Source organism: Oryzias latipes, chromosome 24 (genome assembly GCF_053564925.1).
Source record: "Oryzias latipes strain Hd-rR chromosome 24, Olatipes_Hd-rR_3.1".
In the NCBI taxonomy this organism is placed as follows: Eukaryota; Metazoa; Chordata; class Actinopteri; order Beloniformes; family Adrianichthyidae; genus Oryzias; species Oryzias latipes.
Genome location: NC_136260.1, coordinates 3,205,713 through 3,227,215, shown reverse-complemented (window position 1 = coordinate 3,227,215; position 21,503 = coordinate 3,205,713). Strand labels below are relative to the sequence as shown.

At 44.1% G+C, this 21,503-nt stretch overlaps 2 protein-coding genes across 4 annotated transcripts in view; one reads left to right on the top strand and one right to left on the bottom strand.

Moving 5' to 3' along the window:
• The first annotated feature begins 4,591 nt into the window (after positions 1–4,591).
• chac1 (ChaC, cation transport regulator homolog 1 (E. coli)) lies at positions 4,592–5,928 on the top strand. The gene is made up of 3 exons (XM_023953069.2): positions 4,592–5,211; positions 5,293–5,328; positions 5,412–5,928. The coding sequence occupies exons 1-3, from the start codon at positions 5,044–5,046 to the stop codon at positions 5,805–5,807; spliced, it is 600 nt and encodes a 199-aa protein (XP_023808837.1). The 5' UTR covers positions 4,592–5,043; the 3' UTR covers positions 5,808–5,928.
• Positions 5,929–5,992: 64 nt separating this feature from the next.
• The window catches only part of ino80 (INO80 complex ATPase subunit), a 30,992-nt gene continuing 15,481 nt past the window's right edge, over positions 5,993–21,503 (bottom strand). For 2 of the 3 annotated variants that reach the window (XM_011492065.4, XM_023953068.2), the window contains exons 28-37: positions 16,304–16,431; positions 15,253–15,347; positions 9,290–9,362; positions 9,000–9,158; positions 8,775–8,877; positions 8,610–8,698; positions 8,187–8,342; positions 7,779–7,944; positions 6,962–7,177; positions 5,993–6,885 (exon numbers count right to left, since the gene is read on the bottom strand). In XM_011492065.4, the coding sequence (XP_011490367.1) occupies positions 6,713–6,885; positions 6,962–7,177; positions 7,779–7,944; positions 8,187–8,342; positions 8,610–8,698; positions 8,775–8,877; positions 9,000–9,158; positions 9,290–9,362; positions 15,253–15,347; positions 16,304–16,431 (1,358 nt within the window). In that variant the 3' untranslated portion in view covers positions 5,993–6,712. The remainder of the gene's footprint in view (positions 6,886–6,961; positions 7,178–7,778; positions 7,945–8,186; positions 8,343–8,609; positions 8,699–8,774; positions 8,878–8,999; positions 9,159–9,289; positions 9,363–15,252; positions 15,348–16,303; positions 16,432–21,503) is intronic. The other variant, XR_013654095.1, reaches the window with a different exon arrangement.

Here is a 21,503-nt window from a genome sequence, read left to right as displayed (position 1 = left end):
TTTAACAGGATTATTTAAAAAAACAAACTAATGAAATAGGGCTGGACAATAATGATGGTACCTCCATAGAAGACTGAGAACTAATTGTCCAGGGGGTCATGATGAACTCAGGTATGTCCTTTTATTGACATCACAGCTGTTTTCAAACCCATAATCAGTCAGTCTGACTATTTAAAGGGAGACAAATAGTGAAAGGGTGTGAACCACACTGAACATGGACAACAGAAAGCCAAGGAGAGAATTGTCCCAGGACATTAGAAACAAAATTATAGACAAACATCATGGAGGTAAAGGCTATAAAACCATCTCTAAGCAGCTTGACGTTCCCATGACGACAGTGGCACATATTATTCAGAAGTTGAAGACCCACGGGACAGTAGCCAACCTCCCTGGACGAAGAGGAACATTGATGACAAATGGAGGAGAGGGATAGTTGGAACTGCATCCAAAGAGCCCAGAATAACCTCCAAAGACATTAAAGGTGAACTCCTAGATCAAGGTACATCAGTGTCAGATGGCACCATTCGTGGTTGTTTGAGCCAGAGTGGACTTCATGGGAGACGACCAAGGAGGACACCACTGTTGAAAGGAAATCATCAAAAAGCCAGACTGGAATTAGCAAAAATGCATGTTGACAAGCCACAAAGCTTCTGGGAAAATGTCCTTTGGACAGATGAGACCAAACTGGAGCTTTTTGGTAAGGCACATCAGCTCTATGTTGGTAGACTCAAAAATGAAGCATCCAACGAAAAGAACACTGTCCCTACTGTGAAACATGGAGGAGGCTCAGTTCTGTTTTGGGGCTGCTTTGCTGCATCTGGCACAGGGTGTCTGGAAGTTGTGAAGGTAAAATGAAATCTCCAGATTATCAAGGCATTCTGGGTAGAAATGTGCTGCATAGTGTCAGAAAGCTTGGTCTCAGTCGCAGGTCATGGGTCTTCCAACAGGACAACCATCCAAAACACACAGCCAGAAACCCCAAGAATGGCTCAGAGAAAAGCGTTGGACTATTCTGAAGTGGCCTATGAGCCCAGATCTGAATCCCATTGAACATCAGTGGAAGGAGCTGAAACATGCCATTTGGAGAAGACACCTGTCAAACCTGAGACAACTGGAGCAGTTTGCTCATGAGGAGGGGGCCAGAATACCTGTGGACAGGTGCAGAAGGCTCATTGACAAATACAGAAACCATTTCATTGCAGTGATTGCCTCAAAAGGTTGTGCAACAAAATATTAAGTTATGGGTACCATCATTTTTGTCCAGCCCTATTTCATTAGTTTGTTTTTTTAAATAATTCTGTTAATCAACAACTCAAAAGTAATGGCTGATTTTGAATATTTAATTTTCAACCAATTTTAATTTATTGTTACTTTTGAACGTTTCAAGTCATTTCAGTGAGCATTGTGGACTTTCTTTCTTTAACTGGGGGGTACCAACAATTTTGTCCACCACTGTATAAAGGGAACAGTCAACATTGTCAGATTTCCACAACAAAATATTTTTCAGTATAAGAAAAAAAAAATGGAATGAATGTGCCTTAACTAATAAGCTTCTAAAAGTATGATTGAGGAAATAAAGTTCTGTTTATTTTCCACATTGCTTAATTTAGCTTTTCCAGTACTTTTAACCCTTGTGCTATCTTAGATTACCCCCCCCCCCCCCTTGCATTGACGTGTTCTCCCTACCATGACAAAGGTGGATAAAGGTGGAAAGATTTCATGTAATCCATGGACACCAGTGAAGATCACAAATCATTGAAGAAAAAAGGTTCAGAGCACTGTCTAGTGGGTCTAGATGACCCAACTCCCAATGGCAAAGTGCCTAGGATAGCACAAGGGTTACAGGGTTCAGGGGCCTGTGCTTCCAAAATAAAAGAAAAAAAAATACTAATTCTTTCCAGAAACAATGAAGTGTGATGAGGAAGCAGCATCACAGGATGAAGGACACTTAATGTGGCAAAGATGCTTTATTTAGATGAGTCTGCAGCTGCAGCTCCACTCTCTCACACGTGGAAGTAATCACGGATTTCATCGTCACGACGTTGGCCTTTTTTCAGAGCGTTGTACTCATCACTCTGATCCATCAGGTCTCTGAACTAGAATCTATTGCTGGGAGGTTCTGCAGAATTTTGGCCCGCTTTGCAAACAGCATTTTGGTTGATGCTCCGTGCATTAGCTGCTGTGAAGCTGCAGTGCTTCACTTGTTCTTATCTGAGCTACAAAGCACCGCAATCTGTGTTTTTATACGTTACTGACTGCAACAGGGCACAGTTTCAGTTCAGTACCCATCCCAAGTAAAAACTAAGTACTTCATGTCTCATAACAACCAAAAGGACAGTTCCCAAGCTGCTTCTCGCTGAGATCTATGTTGTTTTTTGCATGTAGAGCTGCTCAAACAGACTCTGTGTTCTCTTCTGCTTACTAGCGGTCAGAGGTTTAAGTGGAAAACAAGAGTCAGACGCTGAAGGATGCCCATAAATAAATATCTTCCTGAGAGCATTTTGAATCGATACAAATATCGGCAAATGAAATATCGCCATATATCAGCAAAACGATTTTTTCCAACACCCCTATTGTATATCGTACTGAAGTGTCCTGCATATATCAGTGTGTTTGGGAGACTTTGGTCAGTGGTTATAACATAGTTCTACATGTAAAGATGATGTCTGTCTCTCTGTCCAGGAGGTCTGATCTAAACATAATGTCCTTTCTGTTGGAACCGTCTGGCTTTATAAAAGCACACAGTAGACTTTCTTCAGACCCTCTTTCCTCCAGCCTGTCCTGACTCGAGTGTGAAAGGCTCAGCCAGCAATGGCGGTTTTGATATGGGCGATGTGGGCGGTCGCCCAGGGCGGCATTTCATAGGGGGCGGCATTGGCCGTGTCCGATGAGTAATGTGCTACATACAATATTCAAAGAGGTAGCTTGAAGTTTTAATTTGAAATTACTTCAGCAGCCGACACTTAATACTTTTATTATGACACATCAGACTCTTAATAATGTCTTCCTCCTGTTTCCTCTTCACACTTATGGTGCAAAAAAAAAAAATAAAAAAAAAAAAAAAAAAAAAAAAGAATAATTTAGAGTGAAACAACGTAAAACAGGCACATGAAAAGGATTTAGGCAGAACAAACATCCGTGCTCAACCCAATTTCGCCAAAAGCAGGCAATGGGGATTATTTCCCACAATTCTTTGCTCCGACACAGCAGACCCGATGCGCACGTGACCACCGCCCTCTGCTGCAAGACGCTTGCGGCCACACCTCTTTGCGGTAGTCTTTGGAACATTAGTAAAAAAAACTCGAGAGGGGAGCGCAACTCGCCGGTGGCTGGCTGAATCACACTAACAGGTGATTGGGAGTCTTTTTCTATCTGAAAATCAACTCTGGGCCGCAGCTGCGCCTCCCGTCATAGAGACGGAGCCGCGTGTGAGAGGGAAGGGGAAGGGGGGGGAGGGGGGGGAGCGCAGACCATTTTATATGGATTGAGGTTTTTTGGAGGATTTCTACTGTTGGTGTTGCACAAATTTAGGGAAATGCCAAATATTTTTGGAGTAATCCCACTGATGAGTTCTATGATTTAGTCTTTAATGTTTTATTAGACCTAAACAGATTAATCACAATAAGTTTTATTTTTTAGATCTAATCCCTCTGATATGTTTCACAAAGACACACACAGGACGTCACACATTAAGAAATTATTGCTAAAAATGAAGCAGGAGTCCAGCTCTAAAAAAAAATGCTCTAAAAAATGATGAAAGAGCAAAAAAATGGAATTATTTGATATGTAATTTCTTATTAATATTTCCAGGCTTTCTTTGTTTTTTGTTCTGCAGCATGTTCATATTTGTATAATGTTGACAGAATATATTTAAATGGAGAACAAAATATTACAAGTTATTTAAGGTTTAACTTGAGTTATTCTGGATTAATGTTCCTGTTTTTATTCATATTGATGTTCAAAAAGTTCAGTGTAAAAGGTTTAAAAGTTTAGCTTTAGTGTGTAGTTCAGTAAATCTTTATCTTCTTCGGCTCAAAACCTTAAGCGTGTTTTTAACTTAAGCCCCTGTGTGACTGAGTTTGACCCCCCTGTAATACGAGTCTAGAAAATTCATGCATTTTTTGAGTAAAATGGCTAAATAGAAGATAGGGAACACAACAGGATGTTGTCAAATTTTGTATGTGTGCGCGGGGGGGCGCTGGGGGGGGGGGCGCTGGTGGGGTTACTCGCCCAGGGAGTAAGTTAGTGTAGAACCGCCACTGGGCTCAGCCAACAATGGCGGCTGACGCAAGTCCTCGGGTCGTTGCTGAAATGGTTGGAGCCTGAAACCCTCCTGTGAGTTGCATCAGCCAGCTTTCGTTCGGGGACTGGCAGCTCGAACAGCCAATCACCATTCAGAGGCTTTTGGACGGACAGTGACCAGACCAACCAGATTTAAGGCGGAGACTGTGTTGGCCAGTCGCGCGACAGCTGGGGTGTCTGGCCCCGCCCTGTTTAGCGCACGAAACTGCATTTGGATAAAATCTGAACCAGACCCGCTGTGATTGGTCAGGGGGTCGGACATGGCCCCGCCCCGCGCTTGGTATAAAGCTGGTTCTGGTCGTCACGTAGCGTACTCGACTGAAGACGGGGGGAGCGGCGTGTTACTGGGGGGAGCGTGAAGCGTTAGACCCATCTTTGGGCTTCGACCTCTCGGTTGCGGGTTTTTGGTCATCTCTCGGCCGGCGCGGGAGCTGGCCTCGGTGGTACCCGGTTTTTTCCGCTCCTTGACGTCATCGCGGCCGCAGCGCCCGCCATGGATTTTTAAGGCAGAATGCGTGGCCTCTAATGCGATGGCGATGCATAGTGCAAGGCGAACCCACGCGCGAGATTCCATCCGTGCCACTGCCAGGCAGTTGGGCTCCGGTACCGTCCGCGGTATCCCTGCGAGCCAGCCGGTACCGTTGCTCCTGTACCGGAGGAGGCAGCCGTTAGCCGCCGCGGCCTCGTAACGAAGAGCCGCAGTCTCATCATCGAGTCCAACCACCGCCAGTCACGGGGATCATGAAGCCGCAGGACGTGCTCGGGAAGGCCAGCCTCTGGATCTTCGGTTACGGGTCGCTGGTGTGGAAGCCTGACTTCAAATACAGGAAGAGCCGCGTGGGCTTCATCCGCGGCTACAAGAGGCGCTTCTGGCACGGAGACGACTTCCACCGGGGCAGCCAGGCGGCGGTGAGGCCTGCACACCTGGGCACACCTGCGGGAGGAGGGGGGACTGTCACCTGACTGACTGTCTGTCTGTGTTTGTTACAGCCCGGAAGAGTGGTGACGCTGATCGAAGACGACGATGTAAGCCATCCTGTTGTTGTTGTGACGTCATAGGTAACGTCACGCGCCTCGTTCTCATCGTGTGTGTCCCCCCCCCCCCACAGGCAGTCACCTGGGGCGTGGCGTTCGAGGTGTCGGGCCCGCAGGTGGAGGAGGCCCTCGCATACCTGAACGTCCGCGAGACCGTGTGCGGCGGCTACGTCACCAAGATGGTGGATTTTTTCCCCGGGGATGAAGGCCCCGCCCCCGTCCAGGCTCTGGTGTACATCGCCACCTCCGACAACCCGCTGTACCTCGGACCGGCCAGTCCGGAGGACATCGGGGCCCAGATCGCCTCCTCCAGCGGGAAGAGCGGCCACAACCTGGAGTACCTGCTGCGCCTGGCGGAGTTCATGCGGAGCAGCTGCCCGCAGGTGGAGGACCAGCACCTGTTCTCCGTGGAGACTGCGGCTCTCACCCTGTTCCTGGCCTGCTCATGCGCGGTCCAGCCTGTGCACTAGCGTCCACGGTTCTGTGGGTCCACGTTTGCATGTGTCCATCATCCCTGCAGCCGTTTCTGAATCCGCCCAGTTCCTCACTGCATCACATGTCTGAAACAATAAAACCACTTCCCAAAAGAGAGCCGTCTGCTGTCCTCACTCGGGTCCTTTTCCTGCTTCAAAGGGGGGGAGGGACTCCAAACCACTCAGATCCAGAGATTTTATTTGAATCGTCCCACATATGAATACATGAAAAACGGACATCCAAAGTGAGAAAACTGTCTATAAACAAACGTTTTGGCTTTACAGCAAAGACCTTCACATGCAAGTCACGCCGTTAACCCCGACTCTGTGAACCTCTGCTCTGACTAAAACATCAAAAACCAGCGGGAACAGAAACCACATTTACACGTTTTCTCTACTTTAACTTCAGTCTCAACTCAAATAAATTATTAGTGGACAAAAATGATCTGAATGGGGAAAACAATAGCAGCTCTACTGTGATGGCAACAACTCCACCTAGAAAATAATTCTGACAAAAATATGCCCAACCTTCATTTTCCATGGAAGCGGAATATATTTATGAACTATTTCTTCTTTTAAAACATTAACTGCCTTGTTTGTTTTTGTACCAAAATCTTCAGTTAGAAAAATAGGAGCTTTAGTAAAAAAGCTATTTCTTTGTTGGATGTTCACCTCCAAATACAGAATCATCTAAGAGGCCCTCAGAATATCTACAGAACATTTCTATGACAATACCAGAACGTGGAAGACGGCGCCCAGAGCAGCTGTGATGACCTCATACCTGTCCAGCTCGGGTTCAAGCCTGCCTGCTCTGCGGCAGACGCTTCCCTCGCTGCACAGGCGTGCTTTCTGACAATCACGTGGAAATACTGGTGGTAAGCTCGCAGACCGCCGTGATGACATCACCAAGTCCCCATGCTGCCGGGTCCTTTGCCTTTGTGGACCAGTTTGTGGGCGGTTGGATGGCTGGGACCCCCTTTAGCCTGAGGACAGCAGCTGCTGCTGGTGTGGAAGGCGGGACCGGCACTGGACCGGGCCGAGGCGGGCTGCATGGGACTGGACACAGAGTGGCCCGCTGGAGGGACGAGAAGCAGAGAGGAGTTGGAGAGCGGCAGGGACTGGGGCGACTCGTTGGCGACGCGTTCACTCACCCTTGGAAACGCTGTAGCCGTACGCAGCATAAGCTGCAGCCGATGCCGCTGCTGCCCCCGCTATTGCCCCGGCCATGGCTGCTGCACTTCCCACCGTTGACTTGCGTCCGCGTCCCTTCCCTCCAGACTTGACCCCCCCTCCAGATCCTTTAGGCCGTCCACGGCTCCGCCCAGACCTGCCTCTGCCAGGACTGATGGTATCCAAAGCTGCCGCACCTGAAGATCCACAAGGAGACCAGAAACCAAGACGAGAACATGCATGAAGGGAGCTGACAGAAACTAAGACCAACTTCCAGTCATGTGACGTGACTTCAAAGAAGGACACAAACACTGGAGCAGTGATAAATGTGGTTTGCAGAGTCTCAAAAACCCCAACAGACGGATCACAGGCCTGCTTCTGCACTGCCACTCCTAAATTACTCATAGATCAGAGTCCAGTAGAGGAAGAGCAAACAGGGAATTCCCGTCTGGTACAAGAAGTGACATCTAAACGTTTCAGTCTTCAGAAAAGTACAGAGTCATTGCCACATAAAACAATTCTTTTGTCATAAATGTCTAACTACAAAACAAGAAACTAACTATCTCCTGATCAGTTATGAAACATGCAGGTACACGGCAACAGAATTTAACAGAAATAAAGGTTGGAAATATTTTAAACCAACTACCAACAGAAAACAATGGAGCTTATGCATGATGTTAAAATATTATTGATCCTTTACTTTTTGGAATAAAATACTCCTGAAGTGAATGAGAGGGGTTTTCCAGAACTTCCAAGACCTCCTCCACGGCGGGGGGAGTGTCTGTTCAGGATTCTCACCGTTCATGCTGTCAGACACCGAGCCCGTCACAGAGGCGGGGGAGTTGGTGGCCCGGGACTGCGGCGCGGAGGACGCCGCGTCGTCCACGATGACCAGCATGTCGCTGCTGCTTTCATCTGCATCTGGAGGCAACGAACCAGGCTGAAGCTCACTGCTCAGAGAGATCTGTGCACAGAGAGGAGCGAGCGCGCACGCACACACACACACACACACACACAGTGGAGTACCACACCATCAGTAACACAGAAAGGATGATCGAACAGGTTCATAGGAAAAAAGGACAGCCAAAGAAAACAAGGTGGGAAAGGATTCCCTACAGTTCAGAGGGAGGATTGAAGAAGGGAAAACAATGTGAAAAACAACGACAGAGATTCAGAGAAATGCAAAGCGTTTGCTGAAGGCCTCACCTCACTGAACGGGCTGGGCATAGCTGAATCCATCTCCACGCTGAAGAACGAGTCATCGCCGTCCGCTGACAGGTTGGAGTTGTCGGCCGAAGGCGTGTGGGAGATGACGAGGTTCACCTCCTTTTTCCTCTTGTTGTCCGACTCCTCGTTCTTTTTCTGCGGGTCACAGAGGGGGGGTGTTGGAGTCAGGGGGCCTCAGGCGGAACCTGAGCCAGAATTTGAGGATGTTCTGCTGATAAATGAGTTGATGCCTGAGGAACGTTTAGCAGGCTTGATGGAAACTTTAAAGGGTGTTTCAGAAACTCTCATCCTCTGTCTGTCAGGACAAAGTGGTCCAAATGTCTCTCTCATCACTCCTTATCAGAGTCTAGTAGTCACACGTTGCTTCCTCTCTTCCTGCCAGCCAGGATGGGTCTGACTTACCTTCTCAGCGTACTTCTCCCTCTTTCTTTTGCGCTCCTTCACCTTGCTGCTCTCCTCTAGCTGCCTCTTCTCCTCTTGTCTTTGACGTACTGCAGGAGGAGACAAAGTGCTCGAGAAACTCTAGTCCTTCTTAGAAGGTCTTGGTGGAGGAGGTCCTGAACTCACGCTTCTTCTCCAGTTCATCATCGTCCAGCAGCAGACTGACCACCTCCTTGGGTTTGAGGGTGTCTGGTTTGAAGCTGCCCCCAGAGATCACCACCCTCTGGATCTGGTCACAAAGGAACAGAAGAAGGTTCTCATCTGGCCTTCATTGAGCTAAAACACGGTTCATTTGAACAATGCAGTCACGTCTTTGGCTGAGAAAAAAGATTGTTGGCTTGTGTTTCTCACCTCGCTCTTCTCCTTGGCCCGCTGCAGGATCCTCTCTTCGATGGTACCCTGGCAGATGAGGCGGTACACAGTGACCTGCTTGGTCTGACCCAGCCTGTGGGCCCGGTCCATGGCCTGCTGGTCTACCGTTGGGTTCCAGTCGCTGTCGTAGAAGATAACCTGCAAACAAAGAGAGGCGCTGGTTCTGCTTGCTTACGGTGCGATTTTAGAGTCAGATTTCTACTGTCTGAAAGAAACGTTGCTGCTAGAGGACTCTGATGGTCACTGATCTTTTTTCCTCCGTCACTCACGGTGTCAGCAGCAGTGAGGTTGATGCCAAGTCCTCCAGCTCTGGTGCTGAGCAGGAACACAAAGATGTCGGTTCTGTGGAGCACAGAGGGAAACAGCCTTTAACACGACTATGGAAACGCTGAAGTCCTCCACGCATGGAGGCATAAGATAAGATACCATCAGCACAAACTAACTCCTCTTCTCCTGGTGGACACCGCAGTAAAGTCACCGCCTGGTGACTTTACCTGAAGAGAGACTTCCACGGAACATTTGTGATTGGGACAAAGCTCATATTTATCCCTGTTGTAAAGACATGTTCATTAATACTTTGTCCTCCGTGAACTTACAATCACTATTTTTAATAGCTTAAAATGTAAGAGAGTTCATGTTAAAGAAAATTTTATTTATATTTATGAAAAAGACTGGAAAATGAAACTGCTTCAAAAAACAAAAATTACAAACTTATTTGCAAATTAAGAACAATTTCTCTACTGAGCCATATGTTCTGCACAACTTAAAACGAGGAAAAGACCCGTATGTGCTCCACTCAGAGCAGGAGTGCTCCCCCTACAGGTGGAGGTAGGGCGCTGTAAAGTATGGAAGCGATTATGTAGCATAAATAAAAAGCAAAGTCAAAACCAGAAATGCTTTTTAATTTTCAAAATGAAGCTGCATTTTTTGACTCAAAATTAAAAAGAAAAAGCAATATTTCAAAATGCTTTTTCATTTCCTTCCTCTATACAGCTTTTTCTGTCACTTAATTAAAATGATAAATAAAATGGTATTTGACATTTCATTTTCAAAAAGGTCCCTGGTAAATGTGTACCAAAATTCATTTAGAAATGTGTCATTTGACAATTAAAATGGATTAACAGAAATGCTTTTTAATTTTCTAAATGTAGCTGCATTTTTTGACTCAAAATTAAAAAGAAAAAGCAATACTTCAAAATGCTTTTTCATTTTATACTTAAAACCGCTTATTCTGTGTCATAATTCAAATGAAAATGCAAAGAGGGGATTGCATTTGCATTTTAACATCCACCCCGCGCAAGTTGTCACAATATTCAATTCGAAAAAGCATTAGCAGAGGGGAGGCGGGGCGATGACGTCACTGCTTTCTCCGTGTGTCCGGCTGCTGACTGACACACAAACACGCACCAAGAGCAGACTGTGTTAGCGGCAGAGACAAGGGTTTCGTGATGGTTGTGAACTTCTGATGAGTTTCCACAGCTTCTCAGGACTACATAGCTGCATGTCCGCCTTCTGGGGTCCTCCTCCTGACGCACCGCGGACAAGCTTTTTCTGCGGACCGCCAGCTGCCTTCGCACAGCGGAGCGCGAAGCTCCCGATGATCGCTGAAGGCGGAAATGCTGCTGCGATCTGAGAAACCATCATATGAATTTGTGTTTCCAGTGGTGTCCAGAACAAAATAAAGACTGATGTAATTCACAGATATTTACACCTTGATCTGCAGCTTCGCGGTGAATTTACTGTTTGATGACAGCTGGAGCTCCATCAACAGACAGCAGATTTCTCCATGCTAAACGTTGCTGGTTGGACCAAAAACACTCACTCAGCGCGAAGCTGCAGGAGACTATCCTCATAATGTGCTTTTATTATAGTTATGCTAATATTTTACGGCCTGCTCTGCTCGATTATATGTTTTTAAATCCGTGCGGTCAGACGACGCTGAAGTTTGGCTTACGATTCACAGCTTCTGATTCGCGAGGGCACTAAAGGAACATTCTGCTGCATTTTTCACATTAAGATCACCTAAAACCGGGTCCTGTTCACAAACCGCTGGACCTGGACTGCTCAAACCTGGATCTCCTGGATCTTAATAAATCAAACAGCAAATTCACCGCGAAGCTGCAAATAAATGTGTAAATATGTGGGAATCAGTCTTTATTTTGTTCTGGACACCACTGGAAACACAAATTCATTTGATGGTTTCTCAGATCGCAGCAGCATTTCCGCCTTCAGCGATCATCGGAGCTTCGCGCTCCGCAGTGCGAAGGCAGCTGGCGGTCCGCAGAAAAAGCTTGTCCGCGGTGGGTCAGGAGGAGGACCGCAGAAGGCGGACATGCAGCTATGTAGTCCTGAGAAGCTGTGGAAACTCATCAGAAGTTCACAACCATCACAAAACCCTCGTCTCTGCCGCTAACACAGTCTGCTCTTGGTGCGTGTGTGTGTGTGTCAGCGGCCGGACACACGGAGAAAGCAGTGACGTCATCGCCCCGCCTCCCCTCTGCTAATGCTTTTTCGAATTGAATATTGTGACAACTTGCGCGGGGTGGATGTTAAAATGCAAATGCAATCCCCTCTTTGCATTTTCATTTGAATTATGACACAGAATGAGCGGTTTTAAGTATAAAATGAAAAGCATTTTGAAATATTGCTTTTTCTTTTTAATTTTGAGTCAAAAAATGCAGCTTCATTTTGAAAATTAAAAAGCATTTCTGTTAATCCATTTTAATTGTCAAATGACACATTTCTAAATGAATTTTGGTACACATTTACCAGGGACCTTTTTGAAAATGAAATGTCAAATACCATTTTATTTATCATTTTAATTAAGTGACAGAAAAAGCTGTGTTGAAGTATAAAATGATAAAGCATTTTGAAATATTGCTTTTTTTTTTAATTTTGAGTAAAAAAATGCAGCTTCATTTTGAAAATTAAAAAGCATTTCTGTTAATCCATTTTAATGGTCAAATTAGACATTTCTAAATGAATTATGCTACACATTTACCAGAGAACGTCTTGAAAATGAAATGTCAAATACCATTTTAATTTTAATTTTAATTAAGTGACAGAATAAGCTGTGTTGAGGAAGGAAATGAAAAAGCATTTTGGTGGATTGCTTTTTCATTATATTTTTGAGTCAAAAAATGCTTTTTCATTTTGAAAATGAAAAAGCATTTCTGGTTTTGAATTTGCTTTTTATTTATGCTACATAATCGCTTCCATAGTAAAGGCCTTCCAGAGAGGAAAGACTTTGGAGGTGGAGGATGAATTTCATTTTCTGATCTATTGTCCTTTGTATGAAAAACACAAACTTTGTTTGTTTGAGGTCATAGAAAAGAAATGTCCTGATTTGTTTTGGTTATCTGAAGATAACATTTTACATCAGCATTTTGAAAATGACATTTTCTGTTTGGCTACTACTTAGGCAAAGGCATGGACAATAGAATGGACTCTGTATTCTGTTAGACTCTGATTGGGTGGATTATTGTTTTTTAGTTATGGCAATTTTCTGTGTTCTGTCTTTCAGTGTCAGATGGGCGCATGAGTGCATGACTCTTTAATCAAATCCAACTCCAACTCTTTAAACCCCAGAGAACCCAGGGCTCGACATAGCCATTTGTCCGCTGGCCCGGTCCTGTTTTTCGAGCAGTACGGACCACAAGACTTTATTTTTTACTTGTCCGCTCGGGCCACTAAAATATCTAACAATTAATACATTTTTCACCTTTTACAATAAAGTATATTTTGCGAAAACGTGTAGATTTACCTCGTCTTTATAATTCACTTTTTCTGCTAGTCCTGTGTTCAGACTTCAAGGGTTTCTATGGGAAACCTTTTATCACTCTTCTCCTCCTCTCCCGCCTGCGCGCGCGGCTGTCACTGCCGAGCACCACGCGGCACGTGCTCACTCAATTTTTTTTTCAAACTTTATTGAATGTAACAATTCAATACTAAACAATGTTAAACAGCAACAACGAAGGAACAAGCCAGTGGGTTATTATTACATTTTAGGCAGATATATTTAAACTGACACACATATCAGCGCGCGCCCCCTGGTGGTTTTTCACCGCGATGATCATAAATCCAACACCGTCACTGAAGAGAGACTGAAGCATGTCAGAGATGTGGAAGACATGACAGGAATAGATAGGAATATGTTAGTAGTTATTAATTAGTAGTATGGACAGCAAGATATTTAATGAATGCATTGAAGATGAAACTGTATCCACTAAGCTTTAAGCTGAATGTCAAAGAATCAAAGGCAACTCAAAATACCTGAATCTCAGACTCAAATGGAGTATAACAGGGGTCGGGAACCTTTTTGGCCAAGAGAGCCATAAATGCCACATATTTTGAAATGTAATTTCGAAAGAGCCATACAATAATGTAGTGTCCCTTCCCCACACTGAGGCACTGAGACTTAACCTCATTTAAAGTTCTTTATTCCGATTACTGCAGACCGCAACAAACGCCCTTCAATTAATTCAGCAACTCCTGAATCTCTCCCGCCGACACGAGAGCGCTTCTCCCAACTTTATATTCCCCTGCTCCCGCTGCAGCCCTCCCATTTCCCTTATTCGGCCCATAGCTGAACCCCATTGGTCCAAACTACCTAACAACAGGCTGAGCGACAGAACTGAGGGCCAATCAGATCTCTGCTTGACGCGTTCAATGAACTCCAGAACTTTTAACGCGACCCAACAGCCACCCAACTCAGTCCGCGACAATTTGTTTAAAACTAAATATACAAATGAATGTGTGCATTTGATTTAATTTCAACATTTTTAAAGTACAATAAGTCTGTGGATTCTTTTTTAATAACATCGTTATGCTGTTGCTAATAAATGATGAGTATTTCTCGTGGTAGTTTTGCTGATGGTCTAGTCTGGTTGATACGTGGTGAGTTTCTGCTTCATGCAGGCGTTGAGACTTTAAACGTCATCGTAGGTCTGAATGTTCTGTAGATGTGACAAAGACTGCTCACATGCAGACGGGGAGCCAAACACACACTCACACGCTGCAGTGAGTGACGGGAAGCGGGTTTTACGTTTTTACAATCCCTGCGCGATTCACCTGCTGCCTGTCCCCAGAACACCCCACCCCCACCCTCTGCTTTCTCCCTCTAACATCCCGTCCCCGCATCTGCGCGCTCTTTCTCAGAGACGGGAGCGCGCAGTTTTAGGCACGTCAATTCACAGGTTTCCAGCTGGTACAAACTCTGTGAAATAATAGATAATAGTAACTGATAGCGCTGGCGCAGATTTCTCTCTCTAAGCACTGCTACTACTGCGCGCGTCTGGCATCGCATCGCGCCCGAGAAGGACTGGTCTAATGAAAAAAAAAAAAACTATAATTAAAGATTTGTCTGCGAGCCACATGTGACCATCAAAAGAGCCATATATGGCTCGCGAGCCATAGGTTCCCGACCCCTGGAGTATAAGGTCAAACTACTTAATTTTGTTTTTCTTTACAACACTGTAAGCAGTAAGTATTTCTAGTTAGCTGAATGGTCTCAGTAATTTAATTGTATTTAATTTTTCAATTATTTAATTTAATTAGGTAACTAAAGTAACTAAAAAGTAAATGTAACTTTGCAACAGTAACAAAAAGCAGAACCTTAAGGCAGTCAGGGCAAAAAAGTCAATAAAACTTCTTAACTATTGATTAGGAACAAATGTGAAATAGCAGTGATTAGAAGCACCATGAAAACTTCTTAACTAGTGTTTCCTACTACACTGCAGCGCTCTCTTCAAAACATCTGAAACAGACTAGAGCAGATTTAAGTTTGATATGCTCTATTTTTAGTCATTGAAAAGTGTATAAATAAGTGCTAGATGTCACCAGAATGCACCAAATTGCACCATATTAAAATTTTCCGGGGGGGCATGCCCCCGGACCCCCCTAAAGTTGCAAGCACCTGCGGAGCGGCGGGTCTCGCTGTGCGCGGTGTCGGGCCAGTAACTTTCAAAAACTACTGGCCCTGTGGACCAGTGCAAATTTCTGGGCTATGTCAACCCCTGGAACCCAACACAAAGCTCATCAGAGCTGTCTGGTCTTTTCTTCTATCCTGCTTGATGGAGACTGCAACCAGATCTGCAGCTGCTCTGGCGCCTGACAGCTTAACCTACCCCACCACATGGGGTGTCTAAGCCCACCCTACACAACAGAATGGGACCCCCAACCTCACCCCACATGTGCAGGAGCAAACACAAACAGACAAACAGACACTACACACCGGCTCTGGAAGTCAGCCACCATGTCTCTGCGTTCCGAAATCTTGGAGGATCCATCCAGGCGAATGTAGGTGTGGTTACGATAAACCATGTATTCCTGTAGGGGGGAGGGGGGGGCAGATAAAATATAACCATGGATAATAATGAAAGACTGGACTATTCCTATTTTCACATGGAATCCCTCCTTTTATTAAACCATAGCCTTACACGTAGAAATGTCTTAGTACTTGTTACAACATTCACTTTAAATTTCCTTTGGAGAAATCCCCCCACCCTGATGAAACCTTTGTGTTTTGTTGAAATCTGCTCCCCAAATCCTAGAACATCAGCTGACAGAACAGCATTTACCAGGATCTTTCTGACACTCTGATGAACGGACGCTTTGGTTGGACAAACGTACGATCCTCTTGGAGCGGCTCTGATCAAACCTCTCAACATGTTTGAAATCTCTTCTAAAGGTGGAACTTTCCTCCCAGATGGTCGGTTATGTTGTCAGGGCTTAAAGTCCCGCTCCCATCGCCCTTTCATCCATTTTCAAAACATTCCCAGTGGTGAGCTGTGGCATGGAGCAACCCCGCCCCCCCTTCCCGTCACCAATAACTGAGAGCTCTCTGTTTACACTCTCTCCTGCTAGATGACAGCTCCTCACAACCCCAACCTAACATTAGGGATGCAACAAAAAAGGTGATTTTAGATCTATCCATCCATCCAGTTTAGATCCAGATCCCAGAAAACAGAGACGTTCATGGATCTGTTTGTCTGATTGGATGATCAGAATGGAGCAGAGCAGGAAGACTGTAGCACCTACGGCACAGCTACAACAGCATTTTTTCATCGAATAAAATACTTTTCCGTTTGTACTTTTGGAGTTATTCGTTGTGTGTTGTGATCATCCTGATCACCGGTTTTTAATGGCAGATATATTTCAATGTCCTTATAAAAGCCATTTAAAACATTAAAGTGGAGCTAAAGAATCTGCAGCTCCCTAAAAGTAAGAGGACGAAGCTGATGGACACTAACAAACATAGGAGGTGAATAGGAATGCTTCTGTACCTCCAGCAGGTCTATCATGCGAGTCATTTGGGAATAGATGAGGACTCTGTGACCCTGGGTCTTCAGTCGACTCAACAACAGGTCCAAGGTATGAAGCTTGCCACTCTCAGTGATGAGGCTTTCCTTATCTGAAAAGAGAAGACGCAGGCATCACTTTCCTTTCACTCCAGAGCTGAATCTGGAGTTTCCTAAACCTATACGGGAGCAAAAAGTATTTTGTTGCAGATTATGGTGGAAAAGAAGTATTTTCTCAATAATGTCAATACTTTGTTATGACAAAGGCCAAATGGTTTGTGAAACTCTTCATAAGGTTTTCACACACAGCTCTGTGGCCATAGGAGTTTGGAGTGTGACTGGGGTTGTGGACAGGTGTCTTTCTATAGATAACCAGTTCAAACATGAGCCATCAATACAGGTAACCAGTAAGAAGTTACAGGCCTGTGAGAACCAGACATCTTGCTTGTTTGTAGGTGACCAAATACTTATTTGACCCAGAAATCTACCAAAAACCTCATTAAAAATTCCCACATTTCTTGATTCTTTCCCTTCATAGTTGAGGTGTTTCTCTGATAAAAGTATCAGGCCTTGCTCATCTTTTTCAGTAGTAATACTTGGCTAATTGGTAGCTGACTGAATACTTTAGTCAGACAAAAGAACCAAAGGCATTAACTAAAGTCATCATGTTACACTTTTCAATTCAAGATTGAAACAAACAGTCTAGAGAAAAGAAACCAGACAGTCCAGAGGGCTTTTGTCCTGTAGCGTGTGTGCATGAGTGAGACTGTGAAGCTTTGGGCCTTAAAGCTAGCAAAGTGCTGTATATGTATTACTAATGCTGAACTCTTTCTCTGTAGACGCTTCGATCAAAGGAGAAGGGGACAGAAAGGCTGCAGGAAACGGGACATTTACCAACCTTTTCACACAAAAGAGGAAAAACCTTCCAAGGAGTTGGTTGTGTTGGTGTCACTGCTGACATCCCGTCAGGTTATGTGGACTCAGATTCCAGAACAACCGCCGTATTGGGGCGTTGCAACTCTGGATCTGAATCCGTCACAGCCAGGAGGAGGACAAAGCCTGGAGGCTATCAACCCAATGACGGGCCCACTGCAGTGTTTGACCTGGGGTCAGCCAGTTCCAGCACAACAAGGCTGCAGCTCGCACACATCTGACCGCAGAGAGGCGGGCAGATGGCGTGATGACTGGCAGGATTCTGCCGCTTTGGCTTAGCAGCAAAAAGGAACATCATGTTCCCTTCAGGCCTCATCTCCACCACACAAAGTCACAGACAGTGTAGCACCCCTCTATTGTTGCTATGGATACACATTTCAACCACCATTTCCTCCCAGTCCTCACTGCCTTCTGGCAGATTAGGCTGCTTCCCTGTCACCCCCCCCCCCCCCCCCCCCCACCTCATTATTGCCATATTTCCCCTCCTCCCCCCTTCCTCTCCTCCTTCCTTCACGCAGACTGTCCCCTGACATCGTAATTCAATCCCTGTAGAGCCAGAACCAAGGGCCTGACATGGTCCTGACCCAATTAGAGGCGTGCTGCCAGCTAATTAAGCCGCGTCCAGCCCCCGTGCCTGGTCCCTGATGCTTCCAAACCAAGAGCCGTGCTAATGTCATTAATGCTCCACTCCAGTCCTCTGTGCTGCTTGTGCTGCCAAAAAGGAGGCGCCACGAGCCACGAAGAAGGGCCAGATGCGCCCAGAGGAGACGACACAAAGAGCAGCAGCACGGGGCAAAGTAGATGGATGGACAGTTATGTGAGAAAGAGAGACAGATGGGGGGGCGTTGGTTGGATCTGCAATCGAACCAGGCAGCAGCCTCTCACTGTATAATGATACATCGCACTGCACAATCAATAAGTCAATGGGCGACACTGCTGATGGAAATATTAGCCTGACCCTGGCACATGCTGAAAATCTGATCTAAACCTAATTTCCTCACAGCAACAGCAGGACGGTCAGGAACCAGATGCTAGCCTTTAGAAGAGACAGAAAAAGACCATTCAACTCCTCAGAACGGCGTGATCAGACACGGACACGTCAGGTAAAACAGCTCTCAACCTGGCAGAGAAACAAATGCAGAGATTGACCCCACGTCACTGCTTCTCCTGCTGGAAACCGGACCCATGAGGGTCTGCCGGATCCCTCCGTCTGCCCATGGAGACAGCTTAGATGTACGGTGAGACACAAACCATAAGGCCGGTGTTCACTGATATGAAGGAAGAAGAACGAGGCTAAAGTCACACCTTCAGTCTATGGGCTCAGACATGGCCGGCCCTCCCTATACGCGAATTTACGCAGCCGCGTTGGGCCCCCGTCACCACCAGGGCCCCGAAGTGGCTAAAAAAAATAAAATAAAAAAAGACCCAAATCTGATGATCCCCCCGTCAACACGCCTGAACCAATCTGGCAACCCAAATAATGATGTTATGCCACCCTTAGCAACGGTTGGTCAACATCATTGCATTTGTTTCAATAAAGTTGTGAAAAAGAAAAAAACGAACATTTTGTCACGCTGATCAAAGTGACAACAAGAGAACTTTATGCCAAAGAGACTTTATCCATCAGGAGCTGAAAAAAGATGAAGAACTTCAACATCAATCAGAAGGTAAGTTTGGAGGATGTTGGGGCCGTATTTTTTACATTATCTAGTATTTATGTGCAGCTGCGCAATTTACGTAAATACTAATCAATCCGAGGTGAAGATTGCACATAAACGACCCCGAGGTGTTCTCCCTCCCATGACAAAGGTGGATAAAGGTGGAAAGATTTCATGTAATCCATGGACACCAGTGAAGATCACAAATCATTGAAGAAAAAAGGTTCAGAGCACTGTCTAGTGGGTCTAGATGACCCAACTCCCAACGTTAAAGTGCCTAGGATAGAACAAGGGATAATTTCCTATGGAAAACTCGAAAATGATTCTGATACCCAAGTTTCTAAGATGAGGTCAGACATGACCTTCTAAAACGGAGAGCAAAGAAAAGTAAATAATGATAATGGTATGGTAGCTGATAAATGATTTAAATCACACTATCGTATTGGTTAATTGTTTTGCTAACATATTTAGTGCGTTCTGCATTTTCCGGTTTATGTCAGTATAGAAACTGCTGTTTGTTATAGCAGGTCAGGTATTCCGACTTTTTCAACATTGAATGTGTCTTAAAATCTTGCATTGGCATGAAATATGGAGAATCAAAACTGCCAAATACAAATAGGAAATAAATGTTCTCATTTATAAATGACAAACAAAATAAATGTACTAATTTTAAAATTATGAACATACAAAATTATTGATAAAGAAGTGTATAAATGCTTATATTTCCATTTATACTCAAATTAGTGTTCACATTTATGATTTATAAATGGGTACTTTTATTTCTTATTTGTATTTTGCAGGTTTTTTTGTACATAATGATGATGTTTTGCACAGTTCCTTCTCAGCCGACAGTTTCTTCTGCTCTCAAAAAGTATTGGAGGAGGTGCAGCGTCCACATCCCAAGATGTTCCTGACATCACTGAAGATGTCATCTCAGGTCATTTTAATAGCATGTCATTTTAAAAACAATGTCTGCATAACCCCCTTTTTTTCCATAAACAGCAGCTGAAGAGTATGGAGTCCCAAACTGTTCATAATTAAATAAACAAATAAGACCATGTGCAAATATACAATCAAACAATAAATCTCTCATAAATATATAAAAAGATCATGAAATTGTGAAAAACCTGCACACAGATTTTAAATGAGCCATTATATTACTAGTATTCTGCTATATTTATTTTATTAGCTATATCAGTGATTCTTGTTTTTTTAGCTGCAGAAGAAACTGCTGTCACCACATCTTCTGTTGAAAGGGAAAACGTTGATGCTGCTGCTGGTAAGTTCAAATCCCCCCAATATGGAACCTATATCAAACTTATTGTTTCATTATAACTTGAAAGAAAGTCATACATTTGCACACACACACAAAAGTTAAGGCACTTCTTTCCAACATTCTGCTTCCAGCGTCACTGCAACGGTTATGTAGATTTGATTTGACTGTTTGACTTTTCACTGTTCGCTTCTATTGAAGTTCTGTATCTCATGTTCCAGGGGCTCCAAGAGAGGCGTGTATGGAAGAGGAGCCTACTGGATCCAAAATACCACCTGCTTCAAATCCAATTGGTCCAGCTGAACGGCCAACCACACTCTTTGATCCAGTAAGAATGGATTTGGTGCAAAAAGGTCCTTTTCATACTGATTTCCAGAATCCCCCTCATTGAGCTGTTGTGTTCTTTATTTTGGATTGTTTTATTGATATTTGATTTGCTATTAAATTGCTGTTTTTAATAAGTTGGACTTTTGGGAATGTCATTTGTTGAGTCCCCAATGTTACATTAAAGATATATATATCTATATACATTTGTTATTCATATTGTTTTCTTTTCACTTTTAAAATTGGTTTGGAACCCCTTATTTGCGCATCCAACATGCAGGCAATATACTGTATTCAATTCTTCGGCAGCAACATTAATACATTCACAAAATGTAGTAATAGACAGATCTCATTTATATTACAACAACAGTTGTGTTTTTTTGGTGCTGCTGATCAGTTAGAGGGCCCACAAATTAAATTTCACTTAGGGCCCCCAGAAGACCAGGGCCGGCCCTGGGCTCAGATTTGGATCAACTTAAGGGGAATGAAAAAAAAAAATATGAATTTAAAACAAAAGTCAAAATGTGAAAACAGATTTCAACTTGAAAGGACACATTGTTAACCTGAGGAAATTATTGAAAATGTGAAAAATTGAATTGTAAATTTGAAGAGATAATATTGTAAACCTGAAAGAAATATAGAATTTTGAAAAAAACAATAACTGAATTAAAACTGAAAGCAGAGCTGAAACCAAAGAGGGAGAAACAAACAAAGTTGTTGAGAATACAAATAAATATTGTTGTTATTTGGTAGCAGTCTTAGGTTTACATTTTTCTGATTATAATTAGTTCTTTTTCAAATGTTTAATATTTCTCTCAGGTTTAGTGTGTACTTTTGAGTTTGAAACTGTTTTCAAATTTTCTATTTTGTTTTCCAAATTTACAATCTTGTTTTTTTATTCATTTAAAGCTGATCCTAATTTGACCCCATATCAGTCAGCTTTAAACCTTTTATGTTCAGTAAAAATATTACTCTCCATTTGCAGACCTTACATGAT